At 41.1% G+C, this 14,892-nt stretch overlaps 2 protein-coding genes across 4 annotated transcripts in view; one reads left to right on the top strand and one right to left on the bottom strand.

Moving 5' to 3' along the window:
* Positions 1–635, top strand: part of OGDHL (oxoglutarate dehydrogenase L) — a 48,321-nt gene extending 47,686 nt beyond the window's left edge. For all 3 annotated transcript variants that reach the window (XM_048311081.1, XM_048311079.1, XM_048311080.1), the window contains exon 23: positions 384–635. In XM_048311081.1, coding sequence (XP_048167038.1) covers positions 384–507 — 124 coding nt within the window. In that variant the 3' untranslated portion in view covers positions 508–635. The remainder of the gene's footprint in view (positions 1–383) is intronic.
* An 11,234-nt stretch (positions 636–11,869) lies between these two features.
* C8H10orf53 (chromosome 8 C10orf53 homolog) lies at positions 11,870–13,970 on the bottom strand. The gene is made up of 3 exons (XM_048311392.1): positions 13,910–13,970; positions 12,942–13,061; positions 11,870–11,928 (listed from the first exon to the last, which is right to left on the bottom strand). The coding sequence occupies exons 1-3, from the start codon at positions 13,968–13,970 to the stop codon at positions 11,870–11,872; spliced, it is 240 nt and encodes a 79-aa protein (XP_048167349.1).
* Positions 13,971–14,892: the final 922 nt, after the last annotated feature.

Genomic DNA, 14,892 nt, shown 5'->3' with positions numbered 1-14,892 from the left:
TTGTAAGAGCTCAGTCCAGGCACCTTTGCATTTATTTTAGATGATTGGCTCAGATCTGCCTGTGCAGCTGTCAAAGGAATGAGAGTCTTCATTGCCAAAAGCAAATTATCTAATTATGAGATAGTGTACCTGGCTGTCCTGGGAGGGATGGGGGAGAAGACACAGCTTAACAATGATGGCAGGGGGGAAAGAGAGGGAAGCTGACCAGAAGGTATAACTTAGTACAACTTAGATTGATTTTTATTTAAGAAAGATTGATGACTAAATTTCCAAATCTGCCAAGCTGACTTGAATGCATTAAACAGCATGTTCTCATGCTTGTTATTGTCAAAATAGTCTCTCTTTTCACCTCATTTGTCTGCCCAATTCTTTTTGTCATGCAGGTATGTTGGCCGAGAGCCTGCTGCTGCAGCTGCCACAGGCAACAAGAACATGCATCTGGTGTCACTCCGAAGATTCTTGGATACAGCTTTCAACCTGGAGGCCTTTGAGGGAAAGACATTCTAACTGCAGGGTACTGACCTGTCTCTGACTGGTAGTCTCTTAAAACACTGCATCCAAAAGGAAAGTGGGGAGAATCCTGGAAATTATGTATTTTTGCTTTACGAAATAAAAGGATCCAGCAGCTGACTTCATTACTGTGTACCTTGCTCCCCAGTTTATACGGAGAAAACAATTCCGACTTACCTTCTACCATTTTCTGTCACTTGTCTATTTAAATTGGGATGTCTTTGACACAAGAAGCTTATTCTATCCTAAGATGCAATGTCTGGCTTGGTGAGGCTCATATCTCAGTCTATGGGCACTGTCTAAGTACTGTAAGTAAGTAGAGCAGGCATGGACTGCACCATAGTTATGCACACAAGGAAAATAAATTACTTACTTCTGTCTATATATCAGAGAAGAGTGATGAAACTGAAAAGCAGAGTTGGTAGATGGTTTTGGTAGAGAAATGTGCCAGCAGTGTTTGTTGGAAGGAGATGGTGAGGTAACGTGGAGATGTGAGGAGGAGACTGGAAATAGGGAGTCACATTACAAAGTTGTTCAACTGGGGGATAACAGTAAGTAATGTGAACCACTTAGATATGAGATCAGGGAGGGCAGAAGTAAAAGGGGCCAGGAAAAGGTTGTTTGGGGATAGCTGAGGAGGGAAGAAGTGTACATGAGACCACAGCTGACAGAGCAGTGGGTGATCACCAGGAGAATTCAGCATCAAACGACTTCAAAAGTAAGGTGCTGGGCTGCCTGCTTTGATGCTGTGTGGTATTAGGGAATTGTGGGGTCCTGTAAACATCCTTGTTTTGGATGAACAGTCTTTCCCTTACCATACCACTAAGATCTGCTGTTCTTTGACCATTACAAGATTTTGTTTGGATGAGAAATCTCTGTTTTTGCAACAAGCAGTGGGTTCTCAGCTTTCTCCAGTGCTATTCCCTACCTCACAGCTCCTTGCTGATAATAATTCAGCTCTGAAGTGGCTATTCCTGATTTACTCACCCTTTTTTAAAGGAAGGTGGGCAAGCAACAGCTGCTGATTTACCAAAAGCACATGCTGTGATTTTGCACAAGTAGTAATGGTTATTTTTGGTCCCTTATGTTTATTTGTCAATTTAGGGTATCAATTGCTATGTACTTTCAGTTTGGACATAATAGTGAGCCACCTCAAGAGCTGCTCTGTGTCATGGGGCTGATGAACAGGAGATGCTGGAGGGGAGAGAGCAGCAGTGGCTGTTTCTCTTCCTGGGAGGTAATGCTTGGCTTCTGGGGAGGCACTGCATGGCAGGATGGTCTGAGAACCATTGCTTGTGCTTCCTCCTCAGTGCTAGAAGGCAGGTGAGCCCAGCTTTCCTCTCCCCTCTTGATATAAGAAGGTCCTGTTCCCTCTGCCCCAGGAGAACCTGGCTCTGAGTGGACCTTGTGACTGCAGGTTTCTGCAGCGCTAACCTATGTAGTGGCAGGAGACTTTTTGCCATCTTTGTGCTGGCTGGCAGAGGGAATGGTGAGGTGAGCAGTGTCAGTGGGGTACAGAGGAATGGCCACGCGTGTGCTGGAGCAGGGAACTGTAAGCAGCTGCACAAAGCCCTGTGCCCCAGCAGTGCCCTGAGGGAGGGTCAGGCTGGATGTGCTGAGCAGCCACCTGGAGACAGCATAAGAAGTGACTGAAAAACAGAGAGATGAGACTTCACCCCATCTCCACTTGCCTGTCCTGAGCATGCTCCTTGGACATGCTTTTGCTCTGGGAGTACCTTTTGGCCTGCTGCTGCTGTATGGACTGTGACATAACAAAGCATGGCAGCTTATGTCTGATTCAAAGAGTCGGGTGATGCTGGAAAGCTTCTTGTCTCATCAAAATAAAAAGTTGTAATTAAAAACTTTTAGCTATGATCAGGTACTACATACCCAGGCAGGTTTCCAAAAAGGCCTGTGTGCCTTATATTGTCATTTTATTTGGCTCAGATACACCATATGATGGTGAAGAAACAATCCTTCTGTCAGAGTGTAGAATTGATGTGGTAAGGTACTTACCACGGCATCCAGAACTGAACGTAGTCTAATGTTTGTGAAACTCTGTAGCATCCTTTTAAATCAGACTGGTTGCCCTGGGCTTTTTCTCTCACTTAAGCATTTAAGCTAATTCAGTCTTTGAAAACCTAATGAACTTGGAAAGTACTGCAGTTGACAGCCACAAATATTGTCTCCTATCCCTTTCTATAGCTCAAAACATTAAGCTGATAGAGAGTAACCATCCCCCGAAGTATTTTAATGCTTTTATGAATGCTTGTTTCTGTAGCAAGAATTGAGTGCAGCTAAAATATACTCTGTTTATTGTATCCTCAGTTTGCATAAGGCAGTCAGTGCTGCATGAAATATGATAAATGCACTTATGCCACAGTATATGCAGAGGTAGAAAACAAAATTAACATAGAAATATAAATGGTAAATGACAGATTTCCACTCTCATTGTGTATCATAGATTGTGGCATAATAGTTGCATAAAAATTCTATCAAAGATGTAAAAAACCCCAATAAAATAAAAGTGCGTAAGAAGAAAATTCTCTGTTATGGCTTTTCTTTTTGACAATTTCTCCTTTGAGTGAGGACATTAACAACCCATTTGTAAGAGTGCTAGGACAGCTCATTTTTCTGTTTTCTGTTTGTTTCCTCAATGGTGGCTTATTTAAATATAGAAGTAGTGAGAGAGACAGCATATGAACTAGAAAAAGATAATTATTCAAAACCATTGAGTCAAAATTGACAATAACATTGAGGTTATATTAGAACACTTTGTTTATTATTTGCTAATTTTTTGAAATAACATGTGAATGCGTTTTTATTTCAAGGAGAGTTTTTAGAACACTGAAACTAGACTGGAATTAACATCTAATTTCTAAACATTCTAAGTCATTAATCTTTGTAGAATGTTTGAAAAGGACTGAAGTATTTCATAGACCTCTTCTGAAAAAAGTCGGCATTGAAATTCAAATGACAGCTTTGCAACTTGGAAGAAACAGCAAATGTGAGAGTGAACTGACTTCATCTACTTGGGGACACACCATACTGTGCATGCCCACAGCAGCAAGTCTTAGCTTCTGTCACTGTTCTTCATTCCTGATAAGCTGCACTGACAGCAGGAGTGTGCTTGGTGGAAACCTTTGCTCTGCCCATGGTACAGTTGGAGTCTGTGCTAGAGCAGAGGAGTAACCTGTTCTCCAGAAAAGAAACCATTCTGTTTGTTCCAGGAGGTAAAAATTAATGTGTGAGACTAGGCAAAAAACAGGAATGTGTGTGCATTGTTTGAACTGAGTAGATGAAAGTGTATGCCTTGGGGGGTGTTGTCTGTTTCGTTTTGTTTTGTTTTAAGTATCCCTTGCTAGACTCTCTGGCTGCTGTTCCAAGAGCTCTGGGTAGCTCTTAGCTGGGTGTACAACCAGCAGATGTGCTGTCTCTGATACAGAGATGAGAATACCCACTGCTGCTAATAATAACAACAAAATGAAAGCTTGGGAACCTCTACTCTATGCTTTCACACATACATGTATCTATATATATATATTTTATATCTATATGTATATGTGTATATCCTTTTAATTGCTGTTGGCATAGATGACATTGTTTAAAACATGAAATAGAGACACACTCAATAATCACATAAAGCCAGAACAGCCCAAAACGCAGATAGAATACATTTGTAAACTTAAGAAGTCTGGTCAAAGATGGAAGAAAAAAGTCCAGTGTTGTCTTTTATATTGGTTCAGTGAATTCAGAATGCTTTGATTTTATAGGCAGCTCCTCAGGTTGGTGCAGGGCTCTGGGATGCGATGAGGGGCATCAGGGCCCCTGCCAGGCTAACAAGCAGCCCAGCAGGGGATAATTAATTATGGCTGATAGGACTGGCCTGTGAGCTGTGGGGGTTAAAGCCCAGGTTTTGGCCACAGCTGGCCCATCTCTCTCTAATTTGTTGTTGTCCCCGTAACACCTCAAGCACTTCACCGTCTTTTCCTAGAATGGAGGGCTGTGGCTGTGCCCTCTGTGGGCCCTGTGAGCATCACTGCCATTTCCGCAGCAGGAGGGAGTTACAGAGTTAAGGTGCGGGGAACAAGGCCTCGGACGGCTGCTGGGAAAGGCTCAGGAGTGAAAGGAGGCCTCAGGCTCCCAGATACTTGGACTTTCTGCGGGTAGGTAAGAGACTGGGAACTGGGTAAGGATGTCTTGTCCTGCCCCTGGGGTGAAGGGAACATTGTTCTGTGAATTGTTGTCAGAGCTGCTGAGGACTGTAAGGCCTAGAGTAAAGAACTTGGCGTGGCTGTGGATTTCTGAGGTGAGCCAGTGGTGAAAGCTGCTCGGGCTATAAAATACTGCCACTTGCATTGTGAGTGCAGTGAGGCTGGTTTGGAAAAAGTAGGGGGACCTTTGGGTGGTAAAGAAATACATTTTGTTCTGTTTGAAAAAACTCAATAAAGCAAACACTTAAGCTAATTATTCTTCCCTCGGGAGAGGTGTAGAATGACCCGGCTTTTTCCAGGCTGCAGCCATCATCTCCAGGTGAGACCTGCTGGGATGGACAGACACTGAACCTCTGCTTCTCCCTCTTTCCATGTCTTGTGGACAAGATTGCAGGTCTTGGAGCTTTGGTCAGCACCTGTCATACAACCTTCCTGTGCTGATGAAAATGCGCCATTTTAGACACCAAAAAAATCTTTGCAGCTGTGAGTAATTTTGCACATACCTTTCTGCCTTTGTTCTTGAGTAGTAAAGGTTACTGAGTAGAATAACTACAAAATGGCAGAAGGCATTCAAGATTCCTATTGGCACTGATAAGAAAGTTTTGTGGGGTTTTTTATTCTTTGTTGCTTTTGGCTTTTTAGTAGTTCTGCAAAGTCCAGTTGTGTAGCAACAGGAGTCTTGATTTCATGGACTCTACTGATTAAAAAGATAATTGAAAGTTTTTCTTCATTTTTATGCAGAACAAGGACAGAGATTAAGTGGGTACATTTTCTTAATCATTGGTGTAAGATATCAGGAAACAGCATGCAGTCTAAAATAGGGATTCAACATACTTGCTAGAAGGAAACAGGAATATTTTTTTCTTTTCTAATTCATGCTTTTTAACATTGAAACCACTTCTGGTTTTAGATACCTCTTAACTGTTATTTCAGGTTTTTTTAATGCCGTTATTTAAAATGTAGCCTATTATCCAAAAGGAATAAAAGAACAAAAGGAGTAATTATTCAGGAAAAATATTTTAGAGAATTATTAGCTTTGATTGAAAATGTTTCACGGATTTCCTCAAAGTTTTCAATTATTAATAAGCACGCCAGGCAGTTCCTTTGTGATACTTAAGTGATTCGGTCATTAATGGCAAATGGAAATCTAATTTGTTTAGAGAGGAAAACAGTTATAGTCATCACTAAAGATGCTGTGTGAAACCCTGAAATATAATTTCAGAAATCTTTACTTGCTGTTCAATAGCCCATAAATTCACTGCTACTCTTATAAACGAGCACATAGACACTTTCTGGCCATGTCATACACAATCAATGTTAAATTCCCCTCCCCTTCAGGAGAGGAGCCTGCCACAAGAGGAGGAGGTCTGCATGAGTGCTTAGCTTGGGTCTCAGTTATTTTCCTTGGGTGGTTAGAGTATCCCTGTAATGGGTTTGTTTCAGTACTGGTTTGAGTGACTGCATTTCGCTTGGAATTCCACCTGCAGTGGAATAACAGCTGTCTGCACACAGACTTGGTTGAAGGGCAGTGATGTTTAGTGCTCCCACAGAATTCCCCATGCACCTGTGATGCTACCCAGGCTGAAGGAAAAAGTGCAGATCAGTGCTAGAAGCTGCCTGAAAACACACCACTGGCACCCTGTGTTCGGGGCTTGGCTGTGCTGTAGAGGAGACCTGGTTCTTCTCTCTGCTGTCCCTAAGTGACCTCGCCCAGGCTGTGAGGTTAACTCTGCAGTGATGCCCTGGGTAGTCTTGCTGGGGTTCCCACTAAAGCTCCTCTATCTGGAGTGAGTCAGTTCCACAGGAAAGGCTGGGAAGTAAATATGAGCAGCCACTGTGTGCTGGCCAGGACTTTGCAAGGGCAAAGTTAATTAGTAAAAGGCAAAAGACATATGAAGGAAGAGTATGTTTCATACACATTAGAGGAACGATTATATTTCCCCAAATGAGCATATCCACTGCTGGGGGTAAAATAAAGAGGCTAAAATAAAATTGTCTAATATAGAACATGACAAAATGACTGTACATAATTTACCGTGACCAGAAATAAATGTTTAACAAACTGCTCCCAGTAGGCTTGTTAAAGATGAAATATTTATTACTATATGTTAATTACAGAGTTTAAGCAGTACTTAAGTAATTTAAGGGGATTGGCTTCATCTTGCTTTCAATAATTTTATGTGATTAAATCCTCCTTCATCAGTTGCTCTTTGTGCTACAGCAGTTTGCCCAAACATATCCTTAGTTAGTCCGTGTTTGCAATGTTGGTTGAATTGTATAGGATGAATAGTGGACAGTTTTCTTTGTGAGTTTCACGGCCCAAGCAAAATCAAATTCCATCAACACTGATGTTTTTGCATGTGGACTGAAACACAATAACTTGTCAAGTCTAGAAAAATCCTATTATTATGGTAAAGTTGTATGTTACTCTCAGGATACTAGCTGCTGACATTACAAATCAGTTTTGAAGAAGTCGTTATATACTTTTTTTAGGCTGCAGTATGTGCAACAAATATATACTGAGCATTTACGTTTTCCTCTTTCCCCTGAACAGCATAAGGTATCTGTAAATATTTTGCTCTTTTACATCTTAAAATACTGGTTTTTACCAACCCATTTTGCACAAAATTACATTGAGTAAAATTTTTGGCTTATCCTGACTTCAAACTGGTGTTGACAAAACTGTCATCTTGGAGTTGATGAAGAACTGAAGCTCTGCGTTGCTTAGGGACTCTTCCTTGCAACAACCTACTGCCTATTCAGAAGGAAAGATAAACAGAAATAAAGCAACTTAATCTCCAGTGATTCTAAACAGTTCCTAGTTACACTCTTAGATAATCAACTTCTCCTGTGATGTGCTCATTTAATAGATACCTGGTCATATGTGACCATGTTTATTTAATGTGGTCTGCAATATTTATATCACAATACACCCTTCTCATTATAAACCAGACAGTCTTTAATTTATTTACACGCACATATTCTAAGGCTTTTGCTTGGACAAAACTCTACAGGCTTCAGGAAAATATATCTGAATGTTCATGTCAGTTTATGACTGCTCATAAATAGCTTCTGAAGAGACTGCCAGAAAAAAAAAATCTGGTATTTTTCCTTCTTTTCAGCATTACTGTTCTGATATTTATGTACATTAAAAAATTAGGGACATGCTATATGAAGTGTGATTATTTTTGTTACTTCCATTTTTATTTCATTAGGCCTTTATCACAATGCTGAGGTCCCTCATTAGACTTATCAGTAAAATATTATTTTGTCATAGTGAGCACAATATTGCACAGCTCATAAGCTCAATATATTTATGCAGATTTCAACTTTGTGGTACCTGTCCCTGTAACAAAGCCCAAAGGGAAGGAGATCTCCGTAGCCACATTCTGTTCTCCAGAATTAATTCCAAAGCCTACAATAAAGACCACTTGTTTGCAATGTTTCTGGCTATACTTCATATGACCTCAGTGGGCACATTTGCATATACACCTATATGTGAGCAACTATTTATGTGCCTGAAAAGTGCCTGTGTGTTGGTGCAGGACAACTCTTGTCTTTTCTTAAAACTGCCTTGCAAAACTGAAAGCTGTAGCAAGCAAACAGCTGCATTTCATATCAATTTAAAATTAATTTCAAATTAGTGATGCATCTTCTCTCTCACTTGAAGGAGCCTATACTGAGGATTAGTGTTGTAATTTCCTTCCCATGCACCACTTCTGTCTCCACAGAAGAGCTCCCAGGCCTTTGTGGCCTTTTATTTTCCCCTTGATCAAGCTGGTAACCATGAAAGTACGTATGTCTTGCAGCAATAGCTGTGCCACTTTTGAATTAGGCTTCTGAAAATTACCTCCTTGGAAATTAAGTGTCTGCTGTCTTTAATATGATAAGGTATGGGATAAACACCTGGAGGCTTCCCCTTGTAAGGGCAACTGTCCTGCTGCAGTGTACGGCTTGTGCAGCCACTGGGAGTGATGGCCAAAGTCCTCCTGTTTGCTGAGCATGAAGAGTGGTGACTTGGATAATGCCAATTTGCTCTTTTTTAAATGTGCTCCTTATATGAGGAAGAAGCCTCATCTTTCCTAATATTGTTTGAAACCAAACACCAATAAAGAGTACCAAGATTAGGAGCCCAGAGATGCTACAGGCTGTAGAGATCTGAACTGCTTTGTGGAGGTGCCTCTCTCCATCAGTTCCAGAGGTGGCCCAGGGCAAGCCAGCTCCTAACTAAGGTTCACTGAAGTGCCTGCAAATAACTGACAAACTCAGTCTTTGGAGGTGTGTTCTGCAAGGGGGGAGTGGACTGGGTGCCACACAACCATGCTGCTGTGCAGTCCATACTTGCTGCAGTTGTTTCAATCTTTTTAAAAAATTTTTTTGAATGTTTTTAATTTGTTTCTTGATAGCTAATGTATTTTATGTATATTTTCCCTCTCCTTTTGAAGACATTACTGGAAAAATTGTCAGATTTTTCTGAGCCATTTGCAAAACACGAGGAAACGCACATGATGGAGCTTAATCATGTTATAAGAGATTGTTACTGTGAAAGACATAACTATTTTAGTTATATTGGGTTATTGTGCCATTAGTACCGTTTGACTGCCAACTGTGCAGCGGCGGGGCTCCAATCAACAGGAGCCTGGGAGCCTTTTCCATTGCAAAGAGTGCCAAGGATAGGAGGGAGAGAGGCTCTTAGTGGTACAGTTTTTTCAGTGATTAATAATACTTGAGATCCATTTCAGTGATCAGAAATGTGCCTTAATGAGACAATTAGTCAAACCATAAAAGCTGCACAGCAATTTAGTTGGTGTTACTACTGGAATAATTTGCTGCGGCTGCTTGCTTCTTCCTGATTTGACTTTATCACAATGGTCTGTCTGAAAGTCGCTGTAGAGAAGACTTGGAGGCTAAATTCAGTTTTCAAATGGCCATGATTATCTACAGGGCAGATAATCCCCTTAAAAATGAGGAAGAATTTAAGGGGGAAAAAAGTGGGTATTAATTATAAAAAATTTACATGCCTTTGTCCAAGTGGCTACTGTAGTGCCTATCCAGCTGCCTGCTAGTGCTGTGGAACCTAACTGCAGGTAGTGTTTGGGGGACAGGTACCAGACTGGAAGGGCTACTACAAATCTATATTTATTTCTTCCTTATGTAACCAATACATAGTAATGGGAGTTGAGTTCTCTTTATGTGGAACTATGAGATCTCTTTTAGGTGCAGCTGACTTTTTGTCTCATGCTCACAATTTGGTCATAATATTACTCTAAAGCAAAGTCAGAGCAGTTGCCCTCAACTCACGCTTGTCTTGAAAGCTTGCTGTTTCAAATCCGAAGTTTTGTGTTCCTCAAAGCTTGTTTGTATTTACTCCAGCTAAACATGTTGATCTATTAAGGCTTAATATTTCCCTGCAAAACTGCTGTTATTTTAACTTGGAGGTATGTCAGAAATGTTCTCAAAGTGTTGTTAAAGAGGGCACCAAATAGAGCAAAATTAATCCACTCAACAAAAAACCAAAATAAAACAAAAAAATCTACCCCAAGACTAGTCACACTAATGAGCTTATCTCCTTGCAGTGTTTCCAGTAATGTTCACAGCTTTCCATGCTCAGGAGATCTGGGGAGTTTAGTTTGCTATTTTTGGGAGTAAATCCTGCCCAGAACTAGCATTATTTGAACTAATTTAGTCTAATTAATTTGCATTTACCTAAGAGACCAATAAACAATTTACTGCCAGAGCAGGAAGCCGTTTGTTGGTGTCCCAGTGACAAATGCAGCAGGTGGGTTTGAGAAAGCCCTGCCTGTGCTGGCAGCTGCACTGGAGCTGGGTTATGGGCAGGACAACCTGCTCAGTAGTGGCAGGGAGGGTCAGGGTGACAGCAAGGTGTCCACAAACTTCTGCTGTCCAGGGCAGGTGCTGAAAACCCAGTTTACTGTCTGTGTGAATGCTTGCTGCAAAAAGTGTTCCTGGCCAGCTGTGCCAAACTTAATTGTATTGATCTTCTCAATCCAGCTCAGTCTGGATGCTCCCACTTTCTAATCTTGTTTTATCAGAGTTGTAGAACGCAGAAATGTTTCAGTCTTCTACAGGGACAGTAGAATTCCTACTTTGCTCAACTTTGACTATTGTTTTTCTTACTAAAGAATATTGGTTTAATGCCTTTGTCACCTCTAGGGAAGGGGACTGAATCTGGACATAGTGTTATTTTGACATTTGTGTTGGATCAGGGTTATTGTAAATGTGGTTTGCAGTCTCGCTGCAGATTTCAGCTGGTAGAAGATACTGAATGACAGGCTCTCTTTGGGTTTTGGTTTTATGCTGGGCAGCCTGCTCTCCTGCAGCCCTGCTGGAAACTGCAGCTTTGCTTCCTGGTGCTCCTGGGCCTCAGCAAATCCTTGTGTTTCTTGGCTCAACCCCCTCTGTTAGTATGCAAAGATTAACACTTCCTTCTTTCATAACTAATTATGGGCCAAACTGAATCTTTCTCGGGGTACCAGCATTCTGGCATATGATTATTCGCAAGCTGTTGAATTTGCCTAAGTGTAAATTGTTTTTAAAATTACATTGAAGTTGAGTGTATGTTGACAAATAAGGAGCATAAATGAAGCCTCTTAGTCTAATTATTTTTGGGGTACCTGGAATATCAGTTGTGATAACACCCAGTCAGTTTCAGTCCTGTCCTTATGGCTATGCCAAATTCTTTCTCTCTACTTTTGGATTCCCTAGGGATGTACAAACATTCTCTGAGATGTTTGTCGCCAAGAGAAGAGCACAACTGGTATTAACTGTAAAAATAAGTATTATCAACTATGAATGACTTTGAAAGTATCTTTTACATAGGAAACTTTATAGAGTTGAAAGAATGAAAGATACCCAGGAGTTTTACTTTTCTTTTAACTAAATTCAAATTATTAAAACTATATACAAGTCAGTTCTACACATATTTGCGATATCCAGGGTAGTAACATCTGACTGGTTCTGGAAAAGGTGCTATATTCTTATTTGGTTGACACAGGGGTATAACAAGATTATCCCCTTCATTAAGAGACCTAGAAGTGTAAAGAACCAATTGGTAATATCTTTGTGATGCAAGTAAACTGCCTGACAGAAACTCAAGATTAAAGGGAAAGTGTCCTTGTAAATTGTTAAGCATTTAACACTGCTTTTCTGGCTTCTTCACAACGTGGATCTAACTTGCCATTACCTCTTAAGGGAGAAAACCACAACTTAGAAAATAAATGCAAGTAAATGTATTTACCTTTTACATTTCTACTTCTTACTCCAACACCTAGAGTCCTTTGTGTTCTTCCTCACAGTGCTTGGACAGAGCTTGGCTCTGCTGTGGTTAAGTCTGTAATCGGAGATGGATTCAGCCTTGATCTGGAGTTGAAACAGAGCAAGGCGTGGATGCAGCAGTGCAGGCCATTCTGCAGGCAGCAGCAAGGCCTGACAGCCAGTACTTCACTGTCCAGCATAAGGCTAGGATTGGAACAAAAGGAATCAGTCTTTTGTTGCAAATTTCCAACTGGAACCTCCCAGTTTCTGATCTGTCTGCCTTGCTTTCAGGAAGATTCAAACCAGCTGGGCTGTGGTGCTGGAAAATCCATTGTCCTTGGTCAGTTTGCTGCTTTTTCTTAACAACTGTCTCCAGTCCTAGAGAGGCTGTTGAAAAGTGGGAAAGGGAGAAGCAGGGGCTTTCAGCCTTTTTCTGCAAGCCATTGGACAGGAGATGAAAAAACTTAAGCCCCAAACTCCTGGTCTCACCCGCAGCAAAGAAATGATGACAAAATTACTCTCTGCAAGGCAACTTTGAAATGGTATTACCTATGTCTTGCTGGAGAAGAGGAGGGGAAGACAAAAAACCCCCACACCAATAAACAGCAAAGAAACTTAAGGCTCAAAGAAAATAAAAATTTCTATTTTGAAAGCAGAGGGAAGCCCTAATACCTCTGTGGGCCAAAACTTAGCAGGTTTTCTTGTTGTTGCATGCTGGTGCATGTGGGATGGCCTGGGACAGTGCTCTCCCAAGCATGGCCTTAACTCCCAAGCCATTCTCTGTTCCTGACTGTGCCTTTCCAACTGCCTTGAATATAAAGCAGTACAGAGCTTAAAAGTGTAAATGTTGATGCAACCTGGACTGTTTATGCCTTAGGAAGCACTCGTTTCAAAATGCAAGTCCTTTTGGAGACACCGCAATAAATAAAACTCAGGAATTACCAAAATCCAGGTCATGGATGTTACAATGAAATACAATCTCCCTATCAACCACCAGGTCTACAGCATTCCAGTCTGTTACCACTTTCTGAATAACGTGATGTCCATCTGCCTTCAGGATAGCTGGAAAAGGGCAAAGAAGCAGTGGCCAGTACTGTAGTTGCTTGGTTTCCAGTGAATTTTGAGTGTATCTAAGTTTTAGCACTTTTGAGGAGGAGAAAAACCCAGTGTTAATGTAGTTAAGCGCCATACAAAACTCCCCACAAAGCCTATCAGCTTTAATCTCTGACTTCACTATTATTACATTAATGGATCTCCTTTGAATGAAGCCTCCCCCCTCTGTCATTTCTAGGTCTAGGGGTAAAAGGCAAGAAATTAATTTTGTACTTGTATTTGCTATTAACTGGCAGAGCAGCTGTAAGAAACACAATGTATTTATTTGTAAGTACCATAGAATAAGATTAAATTCAAAAGAATTCTCCAGTAAGCATTAAGATGGTGTTATAGAACAGCTGGAACATTAAGTGAACAACCTTGATAACCCAATTGTTCATTGACGCATAATTCATTTTTCTTCTACTGAAAGAGTAATTTCTCAGGACATTAAAGACTTGAGATTTTTGTGAAGGTGAGAATCAAACCAGAATGGACAAAATCATCTCTTGATCCATGTATTTTGTTAGATGAATTAGGTGCCTTTTAGGTTTATTATGGTACACTGTATAATGTTAAATTAATCAGAACTGGGGAAATAAGAAAACTGGCTGATAACACAGTTCCAGCAACACAGAAATGCCAAGTACTTGCCTGGGCACCCCCTAGATTTAAATTTGTTTTAACTCATTGCTTTCTATCGAGCTGTTTTGCAAGGCAGAAGCCTGTACAATCATTCAGGGTCTCACTTTTCCAGGTTTCTATCAGCCATGTTAAGGCTGTACTGACACCTCAGTTATTTTGGCAGGTGGAGGTACTTTCTCGATCCCAGTTCCACTGCAGCTGTATGATTTGCAATGGTCGGCGTTTCTCAAACATTTAACCTAACTGTGTCCACCTGTGAGAGCTGCTTGCAGTATTTTAATTCAGCTTCCTGAAGTAGGAAAAGTGGCTGAGGAAAGAGTCTGTTTCATAAAGCAGCAAGCCTTCAGCTTCTGCTGCTGTTTTGCCATCCTCATCAGACAGCTCTCACTGCTTTCTAGGAAGCTTTGATGGCAATCTCAGACAATTAATTCACATTTATAAAATGGGTGAGAGAGATGACATCTTTATACTGTGGGCTCTAAATTAAAAAGTTCACCTGATCAGTTTGCCCAGGTTAGGGCCATGACAAGTACATTGCAATGATCTACCTGCCCCAGTGAAAGAATTAGAATGAGTTGCCAGTAGCCCACATATTGCATCCTATTTGTAAGTTTTCAGTGTCAAGCAAATAGGCATTTGTCTCAGTTTATTTTTTTTTGAGTGCCTCTATGTTATCTAAAACCTTTAAATTCACAAAACTGTACTTATTTGAATACTTGAGATCATGCGCATGCAGTTTGATTTGTCTTGCAAACTTAGATTAATTTTGCTGGGCAGAAGTATTAAGTATTACAGCTGGAGAACATTGGAGCAGAGGAAAAGTGTTGCTCATTCCCTCATAAACAGGAAATAGACTCCACCGGTTCTTAATGAAATGAATGAGAAAAAATTAGCTACAACCCTCCTCTGTGGGCAATACATCACTGCACCTTTAGGTATGGATAGTGAAGTTCTGCAGCACTTGCAAACTCTGTAAAGCCCCGAGGCACTGCTCTTCTGTCAGAGCTGCCGTGGAGCCATTTCAAACCCTGCAGCAGTGCCCCAAGCTGCACAGCTGCCTCGGTCCCTCACCTGAGGATGTGGGAGGTCGGAGCAGCTCTGCTCCAAAACGTGGCACAACTGCCCCGACCCTGGGGGCACCTGCTGCCTACGTTCT

The sequence above is a fragment of the Corvus hawaiiensis genome, chromosome 8 (genome assembly GCF_020740725.1).
Source record: "Corvus hawaiiensis isolate bCorHaw1 chromosome 8, bCorHaw1.pri.cur, whole genome shotgun sequence".
Lineage (NCBI taxonomy): Eukaryota > Metazoa > Chordata > Aves > Passeriformes > Corvidae > Corvus > Corvus hawaiiensis.
Note: the sequence above shows the minus strand (reverse complement) of the source record. Positions and strands in the feature narration are given on the sequence as shown.

Bases quoted from the DNA above. Each gene is read 5' to 3' on its own strand.
- C8H10orf53 (XM_048311392.1), bottom strand. From the start codon at position 13,970: ATGTTTGAGAAACGCCGACCATTGCAAATCATACAGCTGCAGTGGAAC. The intron at 13,062-13,909 runs GTACCTCCACCT...GCCCTTTTCCAG, and splicing joins GTGGAACTGGGATCGAGAAA to CTATCCTGAAGGCAGATGGA. The intron at 11,929-12,941 runs GTAATTCCTGAG...CTCCCTTAAGAG, and splicing joins CATCCATGACCTGGATTTTG to GTAATGGCAAGTTAGATCCA.